The sequence below is a fragment of the Macaca mulatta genome, chromosome 14 (genome assembly GCF_049350105.2).
Source record: "Macaca mulatta isolate MMU2019108-1 chromosome 14, T2T-MMU8v2.0, whole genome shotgun sequence".
NCBI classification, from domain to species: Eukaryota; Metazoa; Chordata; class Mammalia; order Primates; family Cercopithecidae; genus Macaca; species Macaca mulatta.
Window position 1 is genome coordinate 94369527 of NC_133419.1, and position 22340 is coordinate 94391866.

Here is a 22340-nt window from a genome sequence, read left to right on the forward strand (position 1 = left end):
TATCTTCGAAAGCGATGCTCCCCAGAGGGGTCACAGTGACATCGGCCTCCCAGATAACCTCCCCAAGCAGGCTGTTTCTGGCACTATCTTGGTAAGTGGAGGCAAGAGAGAGAGGCTGAAATCAGGCCCTCGCATAGCCCACTACCCCCAGAGCCCTCATTAAACAAGGGCCAGGACCCTTCCTTTGGAGGCGAAGAAGAAATTAAATGTCAACCAGATAAGGATATTTCCCTTCAACTCCAAGGCCAAGGAATCTGAAGTAGTGATTCCCCCAGTAACTGGGCAAACTGAACCGGCACAGGCCACAGACCAGCAGGCCAGGCCCACTGAGGGTCAGCCTCTGCTTGGAGTTCCTTCTTTTTAATGACCAGTACTCAGAGTGCAGGCTGAAGTGTTTTTATGACAAGAACAACAATGTGTGAACACTTTGTAGGCCAGTAACAAGGCTGGCAGCAGAGGGCCCTGGGCCCACGTACCAAGACCACACAGCCATCTACTCACTGTCTCCAAAGGTCCTCTTGGATGTTCCTCCCTGTCCTACATTTTCAAGGCCAAATGTGGCCTGCTGACCCGGGGAGCTGACTCAACTCTTTTCACAGCATAGTGATTTTATACACAGAAGAATCCTGGAAGCACAGAAGAATCCACATAGCTTGCACACTGACCTCAGCATTTTCTAAATCTACCCAGGTTAAAGACCACCTGAATGGCAGGCACGGCGTTCACCAGGCAGGCCCAGAGCTTAAGAGGTCGTTGGGGGAAGAGCCCACCAGTTCACATGTGTGAGGCCCTGCAGCTCACAGCAGGGCAGCTATGCACACAGTTTCCTAGCAATTCCTGCCACCACAGTCTTGTCTGTTTGCTCTCTCTTCTGCGTGTTTGTGGTTTATGTGTGGGTGGGTAGGTGAAAAGCATACAGAAAGGGAATGGTGGTGGATCAAGGGTCAGTACAGCACTAACATTTTTTAAAAACCTGCCTAGAAACAGTTGCTGCAAAATATCTAGGCACACACACAGCTCAGCTACATCCATCTGAACTTGGAAAAGTCCTCAATGAGCCGGCCCACACTACCTGCTTTCATTCATGCTCACAGGCACAACAGTGGCTCCCATCTCATTAGAGCAAAGGCCACAGTCCATGCAAAGAAGGACCTCTTGATCCTCATCCTTTTATTTACTCCCAACCTCTCCCTTTCCTCCCCTGACACAATGGACTCAAACTGCACTGTCCCTACACTTCAGGGCCTCTGCCTGTGCTGTCCCTTTCATACAGGATCCTCTTCCTCCACACAGCAGCTCCTCCCTCTCTCCCCCTTCTCCAGCCCCAAGTGCACGCACACATTCCTTCTCAGCAAGGCCCTCCTTGACCACCTCACCTTCCCCTCTGCTGCAGGACTCTTCCAGCTTTTCAGCAGTCACCAATAACTCACATACCACCTGGGCAGAATGGAGTCCCAAAAAACTCTTGTCCACCTGGAACCTCAGAATATGAGCTTATTTAGAAATAGGGTCTTTGCAGATACAATCTTTCAGGATGAGTGTGATGGTTAATTTCATGTGTCAACTTGACTGGGCCACGGGTGCCCAGACTTTTGGCCAAAGATTATTCCTGGTATGTCTGTGAGGGTGTTTTTTGGATACGATTAACATTTGAATGGGCAGACTGAATAAAGCAGAATGCCTTCCCTCATCTGGGTGGACTTCATCCAATCAAATGAAGACCTGAACAGAACAAACAGCCTGAGTAAGAGGGAACTCCGCTTGCAGTGTATGTACGCTTGAGCTGGGACATCAGTCTTTTCTGCCTTCGGACTGACCTGAACTGAGAAACTGGCTGTTCTTGGGTCTCAAGCCTGCGGGCTTTTGGACTAGAACTTACACCATTGGCTCTCCTGGGACTCAAGGTCTCAGTACCTGGATTGGAACTGACACCACTGGCTCTCCTGGGTCTCAAGGCCTCAGTACTTGGATTGGAACTTACACCATTGGCTCTCCCCAGTCTCAAGCTTGCAGACTGCAGCTCTTAGGACTTCTTAACCTTCATAACCACGTGAGCCAACACTTTACAATGAATCTCTTTATATACATACACATGACTCTACTGATTCTGTTTCTCTGGAGAACTCTAACACAATGAGGTCATACTGATGAACAGTAATGTGCAGACAGGTAACACTAATATATTGTACACTTAAAAATGGTTAAGATGGTAAATTTTATGGGTTTTTTGCCACAGTTTAAAAAAAAAGGCAGTTGTGAAAGGAAAATAAATCTTGGGGCCCCCAAATCACTAAGCTAAAGGGAAAAGTCAAGCTGGGAACTGCTTAAGGCAAACCTGCCTCCCTTTCTATTCAAAGTCATCCCTCTGCTCACTGAGATAAATGCATATCTGCTTGCTTCCTTTGGAGAGGCTAATCAGAAACTCAATGCAACCATTTGTCTCTTATCTACCTATAAGCTGGAAGCCCCCTCCCCATTTCGAGTTGTACCACCTTTCCGGACCAAACCAATGTTCATCTTACATACACTGATTGTCTCATGTCTGCCTAAAATGTGTAAAACCAAGCTATGCTCAAACCCCCTTGGGCACATGTCATCAGGACATTCTAAGGCTGTGTCACAAGCGCATGTCCTTAACTTTGTCAAAATAAACTTCCTAAACTGACTGAGACCTGTCTTCAGATAGTCAGAGTTCACACAGTCATACTAAAATAGAGTGCGCCCTAATCCAATGACTAGCATCCTTATAAGAAAACAGAGACACAAACCGTAATGGTTAATTTTAGATGTCAACTTGACTGGACTAAAAGATATCCAGATAGCTAGTAAAGTACTATATCATTTGGGTGTTTCCAGAAGAGACTGGCATTTTAATCAGTCAACTAAGAAAGACTTGCACCAGCACATCCTGCCCCCAAACCCCCAGGTTCTCAGGTCTTCAGCCTCAAACTGAGACTTACACCATCAGCTTTCCTAGCTCTGAGGCTTTTGGACTTGGATGGAGTCCCACTGCCAGCCTTCCTCATTCTCCAGCCTGCAGACGGCCTGTCACAGGACTTCTCAGCCTCCAAAATCATGTGAGCCAATTGCTCTAATCCCCTCTCACCTACCTATGTCCTATTGGTTCTGTCTCTCTGGAGCACCCTGACTCATACACAGACACAGGGGAACGCCATGGGACAGCAGAGGCAGAGACTGAAGCTATGCTTCCAAAAGCCAAGAACACCAAGGAAGGCCAGCAACCAATCACCAGAAGCTGGAAGGGAGGCATGGAACAGACTCCCCTCAGAGCCCCCAGAACCATGGGTAAACATACTGCTGTTTAAGCCACTCAGTTTCTGGCACTTTGTTACAGCAGCCCTGGGAACCTAATAAACATATGTATTTTAATCACTACTGTCTGCCATCCTCACTAGAAAACAGGCCCCACAAGAACAGGATTTTGGCTCCTTTTGTTTGGTGCAAAACCCCCAACACCTAAAACAGTGTATTTTCTGAATGAATTCTGAGTGAAGGAGGATAAGCTTAAAGGCAGGCAGGGTTGCTATACTAATCCCAGAAGGCCAAACGGAGAGGCAAATGTTCTCACTTCAGAGACACGAGAGCCAGGGAAAGACTGAATTGGATCTTGCTCATTTATTTGATAAATAATACTGAGTGCCACACCAGTCCCCAAGAGAGCTGCTCCACGCAGGAAAAACTAACGACATACAGGGTGTGGTGGGAAAGAGCAGGCAGGATCCAGTCTTGGTCCTCCCCTTGATTACAGGTGACCAGGGGAATGAAACCAGCAGACATCAATCTGTGGCTGGCACTGTTGGAATAGAAGAACATGCATACCTTGACCTCATCTCACAAGAACCTTGGGAGGAGTAAACGGCAGGAAGTGCCTAACACCATGTCTCTCCTGTATCTGGCTATAAGCAACGCATGGCAGTGCAGGGAAGAAGGGAAAGAAATCTCAACTCCCCAGAGCACAGAGCGCTGGGCCTACCTGTGCTCCGTCCTGGCCAGCTGTGTAGCTTGAGACAGACACTTTGGCTTTGAGGGCCTCACTCACCCACCTTGAAATAAAGGGCAGAGGTTGCACTAGCAATCCCCTAGCCATCTGTCTTTCTAAAAAAAAGAGATAAGGCCTCTGCGTGTGGGGCTCTGGTGTGCACAAAGGAGGGGTTTCTGCAGGAGCAACGGTGTTGGAAGAGAACATCCCAACTCAACTCTCCTGCCCCACCTACGGCCTCCACCCAAGTCTCCCACCTTCATCCCTTTTAATTCCCATAGCCCCACTCTCATCTGCCCTAGACAGCTGCTAATCTCCGGACCTCTTCTCTTTAATGTTACCAGATTATGTCTACTTATGTAATATGCAAATGTAATATGTAGTCACTCATTTTAAAACAGTTATTAGCCAGGTGCCGTGGCTCATGCCTGTAATCCCAACACTTTCGGAGGCCAAGGTGGGCAGATCACTTGAGGTCAAGGGTTCAAGACCAGCCTGGCCAACAAACATAGTGAAACCCCATCTCTACTAAAAATACAAAAATTAGCCAGGAGTGGTGGTGCACACCTGTAATCCCAGCTACTAGGGAGGCTGAGGCAGAAGAACTGCTTGAACCTGGGAGGCAGCGATGACAGTGAGCTAAGATCGTGGCACTGCACTCCAGCCTGGGCGACAGAACGAGACTCATTCTTAGAAAAAAAAAAATATATATATATATACACATGCACACGTATATATGTTTATATATATGTGTGTGTGTGTGTGTATATATGTATATATAGATACCCATAAGGTGCTGAATGGGAGCTGGGTCCAGTGTGGCTCAACTCTGCAGTCCCTTTGTCTCCCAAGGGCTCCCCCTCCAGCATGCCTGCTCTCTACCCCATTGGGCAATAGGTAAAGGACTCTGTGGTCCAATCAGCCAGGGCTTCCTGAAGCCCACTGTGTCCACTGGGCAGCCCAGCCTGCAGGCAGGGCCCCGGAATCAGCCTATTCATGGAGGCCATCAGATGCCTTCTCTACCAGCCTATTGTGTCACGCCCCTCAAACACCTTTCTAAGAAATCATCGCTTCTCCCCAAAGCATCCTGCTAAGGGTCAAAGAACCACAATATTCCCATGGCAAGCCAGGAGATGGGGAACAGCGGGCAACTAGAAGAAAAGATCTGCTTTACCATATTCCTGGAGGCTTTTCCAGAAGCAACAGTGTCTGATTTTCCAGCACACAATCTTTAAGTATCTTCCCAGTGCCGCCTCCCAGTCTCCAATCCATGCCTCAGCAGCGCAGGACAGACTGATCTTAATACTTACGGACCCTTGGTTCCTCAGATGAAAGATGTGGAGAAATACTCCAGCAAGTTATACCAAGATTAAAATGTCCTATTACCACACCTAGCATCTGGGAGAAACAAGGAGTGTGAAACCAGGAGCTCTTGCTTCCAGGTCCCACGATGCCACCACTGGTGGCATGATGCTCACAGCACCCTGAGCTCAGCCATGGTCCTTGAGGGTTTGGTTCCCTCATCTTCTATAGTTACTACGGACCCACCACTCTGAATGTCTACGATCTCAGCACTAAGAATCAAGAAGCCAATAATAAAGGAAATGCCTACTAAACAACGATCCATCTCTTTCACCCAGGAGAACGGCAGCCCATACACCACTGGTAACAGGAACTAGCGCATCTCTTGAGAGCATAGTATGGGTACTGCTGTAACATTTTAAATGAATTTAACATTTGACATGCCAATTCCACTCCTAGAAAAACATGTGCATACTAATATGTATGAATGAAGATATAACAGCAAAACTAATGAGTTTACATGTTCATCAATAGGGGACCAATTCAGAAATTATGGCATACCTATATTAGAAAATATTTTGCAGGCAAATAAAAGGCAAATGAAAAGAACAGAGAAGAGCCACATGCATGAAAAGCTCTCGAAGATATACTATGTGAAAAAAGCAGTATGATGCAATCAGATTCATGCTTCTAAAAGAAGGAAAACCATAGGATATTTGTGTATACAGGGTGACAGTTTCAGGACACAGATCCAACTGCTAACACTGGTTATCTCTGAGGACCTGGAGAAGGTGGCACCTGGGGAGGGGTACTGGGTGAAGGGGAATGTGACACGTCTGCTGTGTCCTTCTGCACTATTTAAATGGGAGGGCAGGCTGCAGGAGAATACATTTGCATATTACCTATATGATTTCAGAGAAAAAGCAACTAAACTGATTAAAAAACCACCACCACGAAAACAAGCTACTTATGCTGATGTGAAATTGCTGCACCAATCTGAACAGGTTTCCATGCTGCACTCCCAGGTCTTCCCAAGACTGACAAAGTTCAAACCAATTTCTGTGGTACTGATGACAGACTGAATTGGGACTAACAGGGAAGAAGGAAAATGTGGGATGTAAGAAAACGTCTGTAAAAGCTCTGTGGAAGCTGCAAACCAGTCCTATCCTGAACCTGCCCATCACCAAAACTCACTAGTTCTGGGGCTTTCCTCCCTCTCATCCCCATAGGATGAGAAATAAGCCAAAACCAGAATCAGGAGAGAATTCCCTTTCCCACGGGAGAGGGAGGCCTCCACTGTCACCAACAGAGCTGCTCCCAGGCAAAGCCAAAGAAACGGCCTGGCCAAACTCCACCTTCCTAACAAAGGCACCATGTGCCAGGCTCCTGGGATTGCAGAGACAGCCAAGACTGGCAGCCCTGAAGCCCACTCATTCGAGTCCCTCCACTTCGGCAAACAGCCCAGGAATCTTTTCACGCTCACTACTGAAATCCAAACTGAACCAGTATACAAATCAGATGGTTCTGCCAACAAAACAGCAACAAAATGGAAAAAAGAGTAATAAATCAATGATATCCTGGCTAAATATATACTTATTCTTTCTGCTTCCCTAAGCAGGGACACTGCTATAGATTTAAACATTTGATAAATATCTTTTTTGCTTCCCAGTAATAATTAAAGCAAACACACCCAAACACGCACCTAAACATGAAGCAAAAAGAACAACAAGATAAGGGCTTTGCTCAGGACATAATGTTAAAGAGGCAGGCATGCCAGCTCATATCCACAGGCAGAAATGCTCTTCTCCCATTAAAACATGTACCTGTCTGGCACGGGCTCTTGCCCCACAAAAGAAACTAACTGGACACTTTAGGGGACTGCCGACAAGTGCCCTCGAAACGAAGAGAAGAGGTTCCCTCTTTGAGGGAAAGGTGTAAACATCAAGCCGAAAGTGGGTGAGCAGACTCTTGCACGGGTGACTCACCGGCAGAGACAGCTTGTGGCTGGAGATGCTGGGAGCAGGCAGGTCCAACAGAGGTAACCTGGCTTCCTCCTCGCAGCGAGAACACAGCCCAAATAAAGCCAGAATCTGACCACCTGACCTCCGGCCGGACCAAAGCCAGCACAAACTCTCAGAAGGGCAGGGATATTGCACAATTTGGAAAAACAGAAGCCCAAAAGCAAGTTTATTACCATGTCTGGCACTGACTAGGGGAGAGGACAGAAAACCAGTATATTCCTGATGTGGCAGCAGTGTTCCCTACTGATGACAGAACATGCAGACCCCAGCCAACCATCTCCCTGGGCTGTGATGCCCGCTTCCCTGAGCATGGCTTGGTGCCCCGCAGAGACTGCACCCGTCTGAGGAGGCTGACCTCCACCCCTCTCAGGGTTGGCCATTATGTTCACTGCCACTCCTGCTTCCCAGTCAAGCCCTGCAAGTTTGGTGACCACAAGTTAACCCCATCTAGGGCAGATCAACTTTTATGGAACAGCCAGAACTGAGGACCAAACCCCGGTGGGTCCCCTGTGCCACCAGGGAAGAGGGATGTGCAGACAATACCCAAGGAAGGTGTCTTCCCTTCCACACTTCTAACCTTGACTGCTCAAACTAGTACTTCCCAAAATGCAGTCTGAGGAATCCAACTTCCATCCTCTGCGACGCTCCTGGAAAGTTAGCAATGATAAGACTGGGGTGGCACAGGGAAGGGAAGGCCCTTTCGGACTCTGCTCAGCCACCTTTCTCTAGCTGTTAGCAGAGACCAAAGGCGGCACTTCTGGTTTCCGCAGAGATTGCTTTTAGCCTGCACATAGTCAGCATCTCCAACACCCATCCCTGGGGCATCAGACCTGAAACGGGAAGGGATGACGCAATTCTAATATCCAAAGGCACTAAGCTCTATGGATTCCAACAAGTCCCCTCTTCTCTGCCACCACTGCCACTATCTTAATGTCTTCCGTTCAAGCCCTCATCATCTCTCAAGACAATTACTTCAATGAACTAGTTTCTCTACTGCTAATTTCTACTTGCTTCACTTCGAAACTATAGACAGCCACCGAGCTACCTTTCTAGAATACAGACCTGACCTTCTCTGCCTATAGGACTAAGTTCCAACCCTGGCACAGCATGTAAGGCCCCTGCCTGCCTTTCCAGCTGGAAGCATTGGCTTTGGAGTCCTAGAGATCATTGCAGTGAAACTTAGATTAACCACTTGCTGGCTATGTGAACACACATGTGTTTCTGCACCCATTTTCACATCTGTGTGTTGGGGATAGCATGATCAGCCTCCCAGAACTACTGTGAGGACTGAATCCAAGTTCTAAAGAGCCTAGATCTCACCAACCTAGCTCCAGGGTCCTCTCTCTTTCCCACCTTGCTATACCAGCTCTTCATAATGAATGAGAATTGACTCAAGGGAAAAAAAAAATACGTGCAAGATCTAAAAATGAAGGGTCATAAACTTAAAAATTAGGCCACCACAATGTGAAAGAAACCAAAATTAACTCATTACCAAAATAATGTGGGAGGAGGGAATGAACAGGAAGAGAAGGAAAATATTACATTTAGGAAGAAATGCTTTTAAAATATAAGCCTCTATGTTGTTTTGAGCCTCATTTGCTCCAAAGATTTAGGAAGATGACATTTCAAAAGCTCACAAAGACAACACTTCTACTTTGTAAAAACTATTTCCTAATTATTATCTTCAGAGAACTAAGAAGTACTTTCATAGACTGAATGTTAATAAAATTCTCAGAGAAATTCTGGCATCAGTCACAACAAACACCCTCTTGGAATTTAATTTCCTTTCAGCATACAATTTACTGTGGAAACTCATTTGTGATGCCACCACAACCAGTCAAAATCTGCCTGGAGCACAAAAACTTCAAAGTCCCAAAAGACGGTCTTAAAGGACTAGATGGAAATTGGTACCATATTTAGCCAAATCCTGCATCTAACAGAAATTTCCCCCACACCAAACTCTAGCTTTGACAGTCAGCCAGCCCACTCCTCCCTCTAGCTGCCCTACACTATAGGCTCTTCCAGGGTCCCCCTCCAGCTAGAACCCCCCAAATTCTGTATCTTTTCTCTTCCCTGTCCAACAAAATTAATTAAAAAAAAAAAAAAAAGGAAGAAGGCCACAAAATGGGCAAAGGGAAACAAACCAGCTACATCCATTTCCAACTTTCTATCAAAGACCTGTCCTTTCTGGCTTATGATTTTTTCAATTCCCTTGGACAAGACAATCACAGGCCCTAGAATATTCATTGCACGTGCTGGGGCTTGGGGTGGGAAGGCAAAAAGGCTAGAAGAATTATTGATAAGTACAAAAAGTACTTTAAGCCTTTTCCCCCTGAGGACAACTGCTGACTTACTCAATCCCATTATTCCAAGTACTTGTCTGCAAGGGAAAGGAGTGGATGCCAACCTTTACTCAGCACCCACTGCAATTAGCATGTACATTTCATTGAATATAAGACAGACAGTATTATCCTGATTTTACACATGTGGAAACCAGGCTCAGAGAGGACAGGCGCTAGGTTCACTATTTACACGCAGGCCTGCCAGACTCCCAAGGCGCTTCAACTTACCACTTCACCACACTGCTTTCAGAGTCCACAAGTGCTTATGTTAAAATGTGCTGCGGTAGGGAGGCTGTTATAGTTTACTTATTCCTCTTCACATACAGTATCTCATTTAGCACAACCCCATAGGATAGCTGAGAATTCCTTTTCCACTGTTAAGAAAATGGTAGGCGGATTGAAAGATCACAACTTATGCACAACAGCTGTACCAGAGTGGTGCCGTCTCTTGGCTTTGTTTTCCCTCCTGTAAAATGATGCTCACTCCTACCTCACAATGCCTGCTCAATGGCAGGGGCTCAAATGGTGACGATTACAATTTTGATTAATACTTCTCAATTAAAGTAAAATGTATACACACACAAACAGTAGATATTTTAAAGACTCAACCTAATTAATCAAGCCGTTACCTGTTGGAGAAGATACCATTTTTAGCACTACCTCATCTGGTCTGGAAACGAAAGTAGTTTAACATTTTTTTTTGAAAAAATTGTTTAATAATAAAATACCACTACCCCAAACTCAGAGATAACCACCAACTGGAGCTTCCAAAAAGCTGACAAAAAAAGGATTACTGAAAATGATGTGGTCAAACCCAATATGGATTTTGAAAGCTACTAATGGACAAGAACAGGAACATTCAGTTATGATTAAAAAAAAAAAAATTCCTCTTCTTCCAGCACCATGGCTTGATCATTAATGTGTGGTGTGATCCAGGTCAAGTCATTTCATCGCTGTGATGGCCCTCAGCATCCAAAATGTCAAGGCTAGCTTATGACCAGGAAGTTCTAGTGAGAAGTTGCCCAGGGGGTCTAGGGGACAGGAGCAGGGTGGAGGGGGCACACATGATTGCCTGGAGCAATTTTTAATGTGCTGCATCTAAGGTACTGCTTGCCTTTTACTACACTCATTTGAAAAGAAATGAGAAGTCTGGACATGCCAGAGACGAAAGCAACCAGCTCACCACTTCTCAAGCCAGAATGGAAAAGATGGCAGACGCATAGCTGTACAAGGACCCCAGCACCAGACAGAAGGAACCTGTAATATTATGCAACGAGAGACCCTGAGGATGTTCTTCAGACAAACCCCAGCAAGACCAATCCAACTCCAAGCTTGAGTGTCCACTCCAAGCTTGAAGGTCAAAAAACAAGAAAAAATTCGGGTCCACAGGTGAAATACATATTTTCTAAGCACAATAAGCAACTTTACAGTAATGACAGCTGGACAACCAAATACACTAATTGCAAGCATAAAATTGCATTCATGTTGTAAATCTAGTACCAACTACTATTAGTTTTTTGTTGTTTTGCTTTTTGCAGCTTGCTTCTCATGTTTTCTTTTAAATCTATCCTAATTTCTTTATAAGAACAGGCTGAGGCTTATTTTGTGTGGCTGATCCAGCCTTACAGGAAAAAAGATTTCACTGTGTCCCTCAGAAACCTACTCCTGTCTCCATCACACTGTCGAGCTCTCTCTTTATACTCCATGTGACAGATAAGAAAACAGAAGTCCAGAGAGGGCAAGTGACTCATCCAAGGTCGAACTTCTTGCTAACACATCTAGGACGAGAACAAGGGCTCAAGAACCCCACTATGGGTCTCTTGCTGTATCACTGCTGCAAATGACCAGGCATACTGGTGTCTTGAATACAAAGTTTATTTGTAAGCTGGCGGGGAGGGGGGCGGGGGGGAGACCAACATGAGTCATCTGCATTGTCAAGGGGCACTACACAGATAGTTCTAATAAAACATCCAGCACCTCCAGAACCACTTGTTTCTGAAAGCACCAACCTACGCAGACACTAGCAGGCCATGTCTTCCACCCATGCCACTCTCGAAGCTGTGAGCAGATGCGCTGTTGGGCTCTGGGGACCTAGAGGTGTCACTTAAAGAGTCAGGGAGCCTGGAGCTTGGCAGTACTGACTGGATGAGTGGATGGGTGGGTGTATGAGGACATGAGAGTGTTTTCTGACAGCTCCCGGAGACAGTTATGATATCATGCAGCCTAATCCCACTCATCTTGGAACACCCCAAACATCTCATCCGCTCAGCTGTCCCTCCTCAACTTCCTCATGGCAAAAGCACTGCAGTCAGAGGTGAATCTGGCCGCTGGAGAGGGGCGGTAGTCGGCCCCGGAGGCAGAGGAAGCAACGCTCAGCTCCCTCCTCCACCCACCCCAGACAGGAACTCCCCACCGGGTCTTCAGATGACATAGGCGTCCCCGGCTCAGAGCCTAACCCGGGTCTCAGGGTCGGCCCCGACAGGGCGGGGAAGGAAGAAGGCTCTATCCCGCCCCCGCCTCACCTCTACTCCCCGACTCCCAGGCTCCGACCCTTCTCACCAGCAAGACCCCCGCCTTACTCTTGTCCACTCCCAGAGACCCTGAGCGCACCCCTTTCTCGGCATCCTCAGAGGACCTGCGTCTCCCGCCTTCCATACGGGGCCCTCCCGGCCGCCCCGCCCCGAGCCCTTGGCACCGCGTCCCCCGGCCCCAGAGTCCACCCCGCATCCGCACTTCCCGCCCGGCCCCGCGGGCTCGCGGTCCGCCCCAACTTTTCCCAGCGCCGGCCCCGCAGCAACCGGGATGCAGCGTCTCGAGCCGCGACGGGCAGGCGAGCTCGCGTCCCTGGGGCCCCCAACCCCGCCTGCGCGAGTTGCGCTCGGGACTCGCTGGGCGCCCGGGCCTGGGTCAGCAGCACTGCGCGGAGGCGGAGCCGGCGTGGCGGGAACCGCGCTGTCCCGGCGCCGCACCCCCGCCCGGCGCCCGGTGCCCCGCGCCCGCCCGCCGGCTCGCCCGCCCCGCCACCGCCGCGCCGCTCCCAACCCACCTGCCCGCGGGCGCCGCCGCCGCCGCCGCCACCACTGCCGGGAATACGTGGCAGTGGCCGCCGCTGCTTGCGCTCCACTCCTCGCCTCTCCTCTCGGCGCCCGCGCGGGCGGCTCTGGCGTGCCGGACCGCAGCGCCAGGCGCCCTCTGCCGCCGGGAAGCCGAATCCTCCTGCCCTAACCCTAATTCGCTGGCTGCCCCCGCCCGGGCGTTGGCCCCCGCCCCCTCTTCCCCGTCGCCGGCTCCGACTGTAGCTTCCGAGCGATCTGGGTTCCCGGCCCGCCTGCAGCTGCTGCTGCCTCCAGGAAGTTCGCCCTGACCACCTATGCAGCCTCAGCGCGCTTCCTCCGGCTCCCGCGCAGCGGGTGCTTAAGTCACCCCCTTGTTGATATATTTCCTGCTTCTTTGAATGCCTCGCCCGTGAGATAGCAGAATTGAGAAGGGGATAGTTGGGGGCAAACGCCATGTCTGTTGTGTTCACCGTTCTCTCCTCCAGGGCAGGGTTAGCGCCCTGTCTAGAATACTGAAGTGTGCAATAAATACTTGTGAAGAGAGCAAACGAGTAAATGAATGAGTTGAGATTTTTACCGCTGTCTACCCAAGTAGGCTTTGAAACCTCAAGCGAAGAGAGATCCTGACCTGGATTTGTTTTTTGTAAATTACACGTGCATACACGTGCGCAGCTCAGCATAAATAAATGAGATTCACAATTCCCCACCTCGGACCAGCGCCAAATTCGCACGAGGCCCACAGCTAAATGTTATTCAGGGCTTTTGGTCAAACACATTTAGGTTTTAGATCTACCACTTAAAAGCTGGGCAATCGCGAGAAAGCTCATCTCCCTGGGCCACAGTTAACACGTCTATAAATTCAGAATAAAACCTACTTTAGAGTTGTGAGAATTAATTGAGATGGTGCAGTGTAAAGCTCTTTACACAGCTCCGATATGTGTGGTGGTGTGTAAATGGTAGTTATTGTTGTATTACTACTGATGGAGTAGATGATTTTGAAAACTATCTTCAAAATGTAAAATATTGACTACCTTTTCACCTGAGGACAAACCTTAAAACCTTTATATGTGTGGTATTGTCACCTGCTCAGCAAGGCCAACCCTGGGAGCAAGGCCACTCCTGTAACCTCTTCCCCTCCACCGGTAAAAATTAACAAGTCTTGGGGTTTTTTTGTTCTGTTTGGAAGAATTGTGGAACCCACTCTTCTGCAGGTTTTCCACTTGGATTTCTGTGGCCAATCTCTTAATTAACAAGTTTTTATTTTAGGGATGTCAAAGACAGGGAGCCCTTTGGAAGCACCTGCAGTCTACGGGCTCTTCCCGTTTTCTTCCTGACCCTCTCTCAAACAACTTGAGGCTTTTTTTTCTTTCATTTTTACAGGAAGTGTCCTTCCTGCTGCATACAAAAGGCAGCAATGCAGCGGAGTGGGATCAGAGGGGACTGGGCTGCATACACTTTGGTCTTTCTGCACCTCAGTCCCCTCAGCGGTAAACTGTGGAGAGTAAGACCTTGTCACATTGGGAGATAATTCATGATCTGATCTGTGAAGGAAATACCTGAAACACAAAGATATTTAATAAAATGCAACTATTGATCAGTTTATTTAGCAAGTATTTAAGGAGCATCTTTTTAGTGTTCTATGTGCTGAAAGAGTGAGGGGAACATGCGTGTGTGAGGTAAGTTTCCTGCCTTCAATGGGAGTTTGAGCTGTAGCTCCACACTAGGGCAGAGGGATTGGAAGCATATGGGATGTGGCTAAATATGAAATTAGCAAGCCTCAAGGTTTAAATTGGGGCAGTGGTACTGCCATGTGAATTGCTTTCATTATCATTGTAAATGCCATTTTCCTTTAAATATTATGTATATAACTTCCTAAGGCCACTGCTAAAAATTAATGAATAATTTTATGAGGCAAGTAGAGTCACTGATGTAGGACTCGGTCCCTTAATAAGGTGACTCCACATGCTCCCTTATAGTAGTAATAACATAGATATTGTGTCTTTGAGAAAGTGCCATCCTTGGCTGGGCGCAGTGGCTCACCCCTGTAATCCCTGCACTTTGGGAGGCCTAGGCAGATGGATCACCTGAGGTCAGGAGTTCGGGACCAACCTGGCCAACACGATGAACCCCGTCTGTACTAAAAATACAAAAAAATTAGCTGGGCGTGGTGGCAGGCGCCTGTAATCCCAATTACTCCGGAGGCCTGAGGCAGGAGAATCACTGGGAGGCGGAGGTTGCAGTGAGCTGAGATCGTGCCACTGCACTCCAGCCTGGGCAACAAGAGGGAAACTGTCTCAAAAAAAAAAAAAAGAGAAAAGAAAAAGAAAGTGCCATCCTTTTTAGGTTAGAGTTGCATATCTTGCAATGCAAGTCTCAGAGGAAAAGTTTACACATTGTTACACTAATGGCTTCTAATGAATCACCCCTACTGAGTTGTCCTTCTGTAGCTCCCTCCCACATTGACCCTGGAGTTGGCTTTGTGACTTGCTTTAGCCACTGGGACACAAACAAATATGACATAAGCAGGGGCTTTCAATGTGCACTTGTGCCTTGCTCCTTGCTTTCTTGAAATGCTACCCTGAGACTGCCATGAAGAAACCTGGTTCAACCTCCTTGAAGAGGAAAGACCCCGGTAAAAGGAAGCCTTGCCGTCCCAGCTTTGCAGCCCATCAACTCTCAGCCACATGAGTGAGCTCCAGGGAAAGCCACCCAAAAATAATCCAGCCAACCCAGGAATTGTGAGAAATAAAATGGTGGTTGTTTCAAATCACTAAGTGTTGGGGTGGTTTGTTATACAGTAATAGATAACTGACAGACAGATCACTCATAGGCACTCCGACAGTTACAAATTCTCGATGAAATCCACCCAAGAATCAGTCCTCCCGCTAGTGTTTTCTGTTATGAAGCATTCAGTCGAAGTCACTAAATCTAAGCTTAGCGGACGTCACATTTCATGCAAATACCCTCTTTCCAAGTTCTTCATTGAATTGGTTCCTGAGCCTAGTACTGTTTAAAATCCTTTTGCAGTCAACATAACAATGGGCTGGCAAAATCAGCTTGTAAGCTACCAAAAGCTTTCAACATTAGAACTTCCTGGAACATCAACAGCACGTATCATAGAGGTTGGGTGTGTTTCTCTCTCCCACTTTATTGTAAGCTCCTTAATGACAATTACATTTATTGGCATGGTTTTATCATAGATCACTTAACAGAGAAGGAGTTAGAGATCATCTAACCCACCACCTCATTTTTCAGATGAGGAAACTGGGGCTAAGAGAAATCAGAGTCTTACAAATATCCAAGGTCCTGGAGCTGGCTCAGAGCAGAACTGGGATGACCAGTTCACAGTTCTTTCCGCTGTTAGTTGAACTCTTCTGTCTTTCCTTTGTGACATTGGTTGCTATTTAAAATATTCTTTCCGTGCTCAAAATAGGTCTGTAACTTTCCTATGTGCTGGTGATAAAATCTAAACTACTATATATGGCCCCATGAGGTCTGGTGCAGCTTGCCCCTCCAGAGATATTGGTACTGTTCTGCCCCTCACTCAGCACATTTTGCCCAACTGGCTTTCTTTCTGTTCCCCAAACCAGCAAGCTGTTCTCCACTTCACAGAAAGAAAGCCCTTTCCACATGCTGTTCCTTCTTGATGTGCTGTTTCCCAAACTCTTTGCTTTGCTAAATCCCGCTTTCCAGAACCCATTAGAGTTCTGTGGGACATTATTTGGGAAATAATTTGGGAAATAATGTAAGCAAAAAAAATTGGTGGACATAGAGGTAGCTCTCAGTCTCTTCGGCCAAGTTTTGGAAAGCTCAAAGACCAAACAGCTCAGGAATCTTATGGAGATTTGATTCCTAACAGACGCCTTGTTGAGGCTCAACCAGCGGAACAAGCCACTCCAGTTTTCCTGTTTTTGCATCATACCACTCAAGATTCCAAGCCCTAGAAGAAAGTCAGCCTTAGCTAGCTTGGCCACATGCCTACCCTCAGCCAGAGAAGAACAGGACACCTTGAATGAAAGCCCGCAAACATAATCATCAGGGCGTTGTTACCAAAGAAGGGAAAGTTGATCCAGGATAACAGAACCAGTGAATGTCCACTACATAATGTCTCGGGCCTTGCCTTAAATGTCATCTTCTCAGAGAAGCTTTTCTTAACCACTCCATCTGCTGCACGCTTTCATGACACTCCTAATTTTTTTCACTGTTCTCATCACATTTTTATAGTTACATATTCTCATGTGTTTGTGTCTCTTGAATTCTCCCTCCATGAGAAAAGGGACTGCGCTTGTTTGCCCACTACTATACCTTCAATACCTAGCATGAGCCTGGTGCATACAGGTACTCAATAAATATTAAGTCAATCAATAAATGAGCAAACAAATGAATGAATAATATAAGTCTTGTGAGTCTTCTGACTTAATCCATGTGATATGAACTTTGTAGGAACAATGAGAAAAGACAAAGAGAATATAAGGAGTGTAGGCTGTGGAAGATTCTCTCTGCTGGGTCCCTCTGTGATGCTGTGGAGAGGACAAAGACTCATGTGTAGGATAAATGAAGAAACACAACCTTGTGCATCAGAGATAAGCCATGTGCTGTGCTATGCTGTACTGTCCTTGAGGGATACATTATATAAGTAATGAAGTAGGAGGGGGAAGCCTAGAAAGGTGGTCTGCATGTCTCAGAATGTTTGCAGAAGTAGGAGCCCTCAAAACTGCTGCCTGACTGCAGCTGCCAGGAGCTGAGGTCAGCAATGTATGTTCATAAACCTACTCCCTTGGCCCCTGTTCATGCCTGGCTGTGCATTCTCTGGAGGAGAGGTCCCAGCATCATCTGCCGATGGCTGCAAATCCACAGACAGGTTTTTCACAACTCAGAGGAAAAATGAGAGTAATCAGAGCAATGTAAAGCTAAATGTATGCAATTCTTATATCAATGATTATTACATTTGTAATCATTTGGATTTGGGTTTTTTTTTTTTATCATTTTTTTGGCAAAATAAAAAGTTGACAACCTCAGTTTTCATTCCCACTCCCAAAATGTTTTTGTGATGGTTTTGTTCTATGAAATCTGAAAACCTCAGAAATTCCCACTTTATAATCTCAGAGACCTGGACAATCCCTGCAATGGCTTTAGACCCAACAGAAAATCAACTATTGCTGTTTTGTTGTTTCTTGTGTTTTAATCATGTAGCCTGTTTCCTTTTCTGCCTCATACCTACTTGGCAGTCTTTTTTTGTTTGTTTGTTTTGAGATGAAGTCTTGCTCTGTTGACCAGGCTGCAGTGCAGTGGCACGATCTTGGCTTGCTGCAAGCTCCGCCTCCTGGGTTCACGCTATTCTGCTGCCTCAGCCTCCCAAGTAGCTGGGACTACAGGCGCCAACCACCATGCCCAGCTAATTTTTTTTTGTATTTTTAGTAGAGATGGGGTTTCACCGTGTTAGCCAGGATGGTCTCAGTCTTCTGACTCGTGATCTGCCCACCTCAGCCTCCCAAAGTGTTGGGATTACAGGCATGAGCCACCACGCCTGGCCTACTTAGCAGTCATTTAACTCCAGTGGTTAAAACATGGGGGTTAAGGGGCTTCACTGCCAGAATCACATCTGTGGCTGCAGGTCAGCAGGGAGCTGGGCCTTGGTTCTGTCCTGTCCACAAGGAAGATCTGGACTTGAGGTCTGGTTGTTACCAGTGGAGGGTCCAGGTTCTTGGCATTTTGAACAAAGAACGGGACAAAACACACAAACAAAGCAAGGAAAGAATGAAGCAACGAAAGCAGAGACTTACTCAAAATGAAAGCACACTCTAGAGGGTGGGAACAGCCCCAAGCAGGCGGCTCAAGGGCCCTGGTTACGGAATTTTCTGGGGCTTATTAAATACCCTCTAGAGGTTTCCCACTGGTTACTTGCTGTATACCCTATATAAATAAAGAGGCTGAAGGGAAGTTGCAAAGTTATTTACTTGGTGTACACTCTATGCATATGAAGAGGCTATTTCCTGTCATAGCTGAAGTAGAGTTACAGAGTTACTTGGTCGTAGAAAGTTGGGTTTTTTCCATTTGATTCACTTCTAGGAAGTCCTTAGTTTTCCTGACCTGAGACTCTATTCCCCTGCCTTATGGTCAGTGGTCATGAGTGTGTGTGTGTGTACACTCACATTCATGTGTGTGTACTTATGGCAGGGAGAGTCCCTGGGTGTCCCCAACACTGTTCCACCATAGGGGAGCTACTTAACCCTAAGAGGAGATATTGTTCTTAATCCCTGTTTTACAAAGAAGGAAAATAAGACTTAGAACATTTAAGCAATTCACCCCAAGCCTGGTTAAATACAAAGTTCAAATACTTAATTAACCTTAACCTCTTTGGTCATAGTTCAGGTGCTTGATGGGTGTTACCTGAAGTTAAATCTGATACGAATTCCCAGAAGCCAACATTATGGAAAGACTTTTCTAAAACTAAGAAAGAGGTAAAAAAAATTTTTTTTGAGTCAGGGTCTCACTCTGTTGCCCAGGCTGGAGTGCAGTGGCACAATCATAGCTTACTGCAGCTTCAACCTCCTGGGCTCAAACGATGCTCCTGCCTCAGCCTCCCAAGTAGCTCGGACCACAGGCATGCACCACCATGCTTAACTAACTTGTTTGTGTATTTACTTTTTCATGTTGAGACAAAGTCTCACTATGTTGCCCAGGCTGGTCTTGAACTCCTGGGCTCAAGTGATCCTCCCACCTCAGCCTCCCAAAATGCCGGGATTACAGACACAAACCATCGAGTTTGGCCAAGAGGTAAAACTTACCCTCCCTAACTTAAGAGGGAAAACTACCAGCTTCTTGGATTTAAGAAGCAGTAGAGCTTTAAGTCCTGTACATTTACATAAGTATCAAGTGTTACGATAAAAAATGTCTTTTTCTCACTGGTAGTAATTTTTTTAAAGACTTCAAACAAAATTATACCTACTCTCGGAAATTAAGTAAGCATGCCCATTTTCATAAAGCTGTGAAATCCCATATAAGGAAAAGTTTTAAGATCTCTGCTTTTGCCTGTACAAAAGCACCAGAGTGCTATTGAAAAGTTCAACCCAAATCTTCATGCTTACTGCCCCATTTTCTGAAATTTAAGTCTCTAGCTAAAGGATGGGAAGGAATCCCTACTCTACCCCTGCTGCCGGCAACCAAAGCATGCACTCAAGCCAAGAACACCACTGAACCCTTTACATTTCTCCAAACTTTCTCCCTGCTGGCAAATGTCAAGTTTCTATTTCAAGAGAAATAAGAGCGTCATTAACATGCTTGTCTTCATGCTCTTCTAACTCCTTTCAGAATTTTGGGGGGTTTTGCTTGAGAAAGTAAGACCACACTAAAATCACAACTCCCCAGGGTAGCATTAAAAGTGGAACTCGGCCAGGCACGGTGCCTCGTGCTTGTAATCCCAATAATTTGGGAGGCTGAGGTGGGAGGACCGCTTGAGCTCAGGCGTTCTAGATCACCCTGGGCAACATGGAGAAACCGCCTCTCTACAAAAAATACAAAAAAAAAAAAAAAATTAGCCAGGCGTGGTGGCACATCCCTGCAGTCCCAGCTACTCGGGGTGGGGGGGGGGGGGGCGGAGGCAACAGGATGACCTGAGCCCAGGAATTTGAGGCTACAGTGAGCCGTTATCGCACCATTGTACTCTAGCCTGGGTGACAAAGCGAGACCCTGAATTTTTTTAATTTTTATTTTAATTTTATTTTTTCAGGGAAAGTAGGTGGCAGAGAAGAAAAAATAAAAGTGGAACTGTTGGTGCGTTTAGAAGGGAGCAGGGGAGCTCCACTTTTATTCCATAGGTTGTAAATAGCCCACTATCATTTTTAAATTCCAAAGTGAAAAATAACGCTTAATTGCCTTAACTTTCAGACCCATAACCACAAGATCTTCATCAGCGACTCATATACCAGCTGTCCCTTTTGGTCTGGCACATTTTTTAACATCAAAGGTGTTTCCGGCCGGGCGCGGTGGCTCAAGCCTGTAATCCCAGCACTTTGGGAGGCCGAGACGGGCGGATCACGAGGTCAGGAGATCGAGAGACGATCCCGGCTAACACGGTGAACACGAGGTCAGGAGATCGAGAGACGATCCCGGCTAACACGGTGAAACCCCGTCTCTACTAAAAAATACAAAAAAATAGCCGGGCGAGGTGGCGGGCGCCTGTAGTCCCAGCTACTCGGGAGGCTGAGGCAGGAGAATGGCGTAAACCCGGGAGGCGGAGCTTGCAGTGAGCTGAGATCCGGCCACTGCACTCCAGCCTGGGTGACAGAGCAAGACTCCGTCTCAAAAAAAAAAAAAAAAAAAAAAGGTGTTTCCTATCAACTATGTCTTTTTCCCCAAGGGAGCTTCATCTTTATTGGAAAGCAATGAGAACATTTCTAATCTATACTTAACTCTTCAATGACTTCACATGTATTTACAGAACACCTGGGACATGCAGGCAATTTACTGAGTTGTGTGAATATAAAGGAAAAAAAGACATATACTCCTTTCCTTCCCTAGAGAAACTCACAGACCAGTGGAGAGAAAAAATAAATATAATTACAAATTTTACGAATTATGTTGAGTGCTGTAGAAAAAGAACAAGGTTCTATGAGAAAGTTTTATAAACAGAACAAGTTATATATTGAGAAGTCAGGGAAGAGCTTTCTGGAAGTGATCTGAAAGTTTGACCAAAGAGATGAACAGGTATTGACCCAGTGAGGAACCTCCTGGGGACGTGGTCCTCCTCACCCAAGGCTTCTCTATGTCTTGGACAATGACCAGGACAAGAAGTGCAACTTTTCAGTGCATCATTGCTTTCAGAGAGGAGTCTTGGGGTCCTGTCTCCCCAGAGGTACAGAGGCAAGACAGGGAGTCCCCAGCTTCTTCCACAGGGGCTTACTTCTCTATCCAACCCACACTCTGCTCTCTGAATTCCTGACTTCCCTCAGCCACAGCACTTAGGTGAGCACTCCAGGTAAGTATTTTACTAGTTCCTGTGGATGTGCAGTCTCTACACCTAAACTGTCAGTGCCTGGAGAGCAGATGGCTCTATCTAACTCTCCTTTTATAATGCTCATGGTGTCTACAAGAGAACTTGATTCATAGCCACTGTTCAACAAACACCTGTTTAATGGGATTGAATTTTATCTCAGCATTTAGGAGTGTGCCAAACATCTGATGTGAAATAAGAGCCAAATTAGCCAAAGTAAGCATGCTTTAGAAGTGCAGAGATAGAAAGAAAATGGCATGAAGAGCATTGGTGTATAAGTACTTCCTGAGACTTGAAGGAATCCATCTGGTATCACTTTCGTTGACTTTGTTAAGGACACAGTTCCTAGGTTCTGAGACTCCTCAACTCTAAGATGCCAGTCACTGAACAACAGTTTACTTTTCGAGGGGTGAAAAACGGCTGCTTTCAATGTTTACATATATTGAGAGTCATAGAGCCATATTCTGACTTTGGAAACACTAAGATGTTTCCCAAAAGTGTGTTTTATAATTAAAAAAAAAAAAAAAAAAAAGTCAATACTCATCACTACCTTTTTTTTTTTTTTTTTTTTTTTTTTGAGACACAATTTCACTCTGTCACTCAGGCTGAAGTGCAGTGGCACAATCT

The 22340-nt window shown here is 46.4% G+C and overlaps 2 protein-coding genes across 31 annotated transcripts in view; both read right to left on the reverse strand.

The window, feature by feature from the left end:
* The window catches only part of SMCO4 (single-pass membrane protein with coiled-coil domains 4), a 64872-nt gene extending 57515 nt beyond the window's left edge, over positions 1 to 7357 (reverse strand). The window contains 1 exon segment of the mRNA NM_001193371.2: positions 7288 to 7357. The gene's annotated coding sequence lies outside the window, so the exon portion shown is untranslated.
* LOC144334445 (uncharacterized) overlaps positions 1 to 14235 on the reverse strand; it is a 176713-nt gene extending 162478 nt beyond the window's left edge. For all 30 annotated transcript variants that reach the window (XM_077964191.1, XM_077964192.1, XM_077964202.1 and 27 more), the window contains exon 1: positions 12712 to 14235. In XM_077964191.1, coding sequence (XP_077820317.1) covers positions 12712 to 13401 — 690 coding nt within the window. In that variant the 5' untranslated portion in view covers positions 13402 to 14235. The remainder of the gene's footprint in view (positions 1 to 12711) is intronic.
* Positions 14236 to 22340: the final 8105 nt, after the last annotated feature.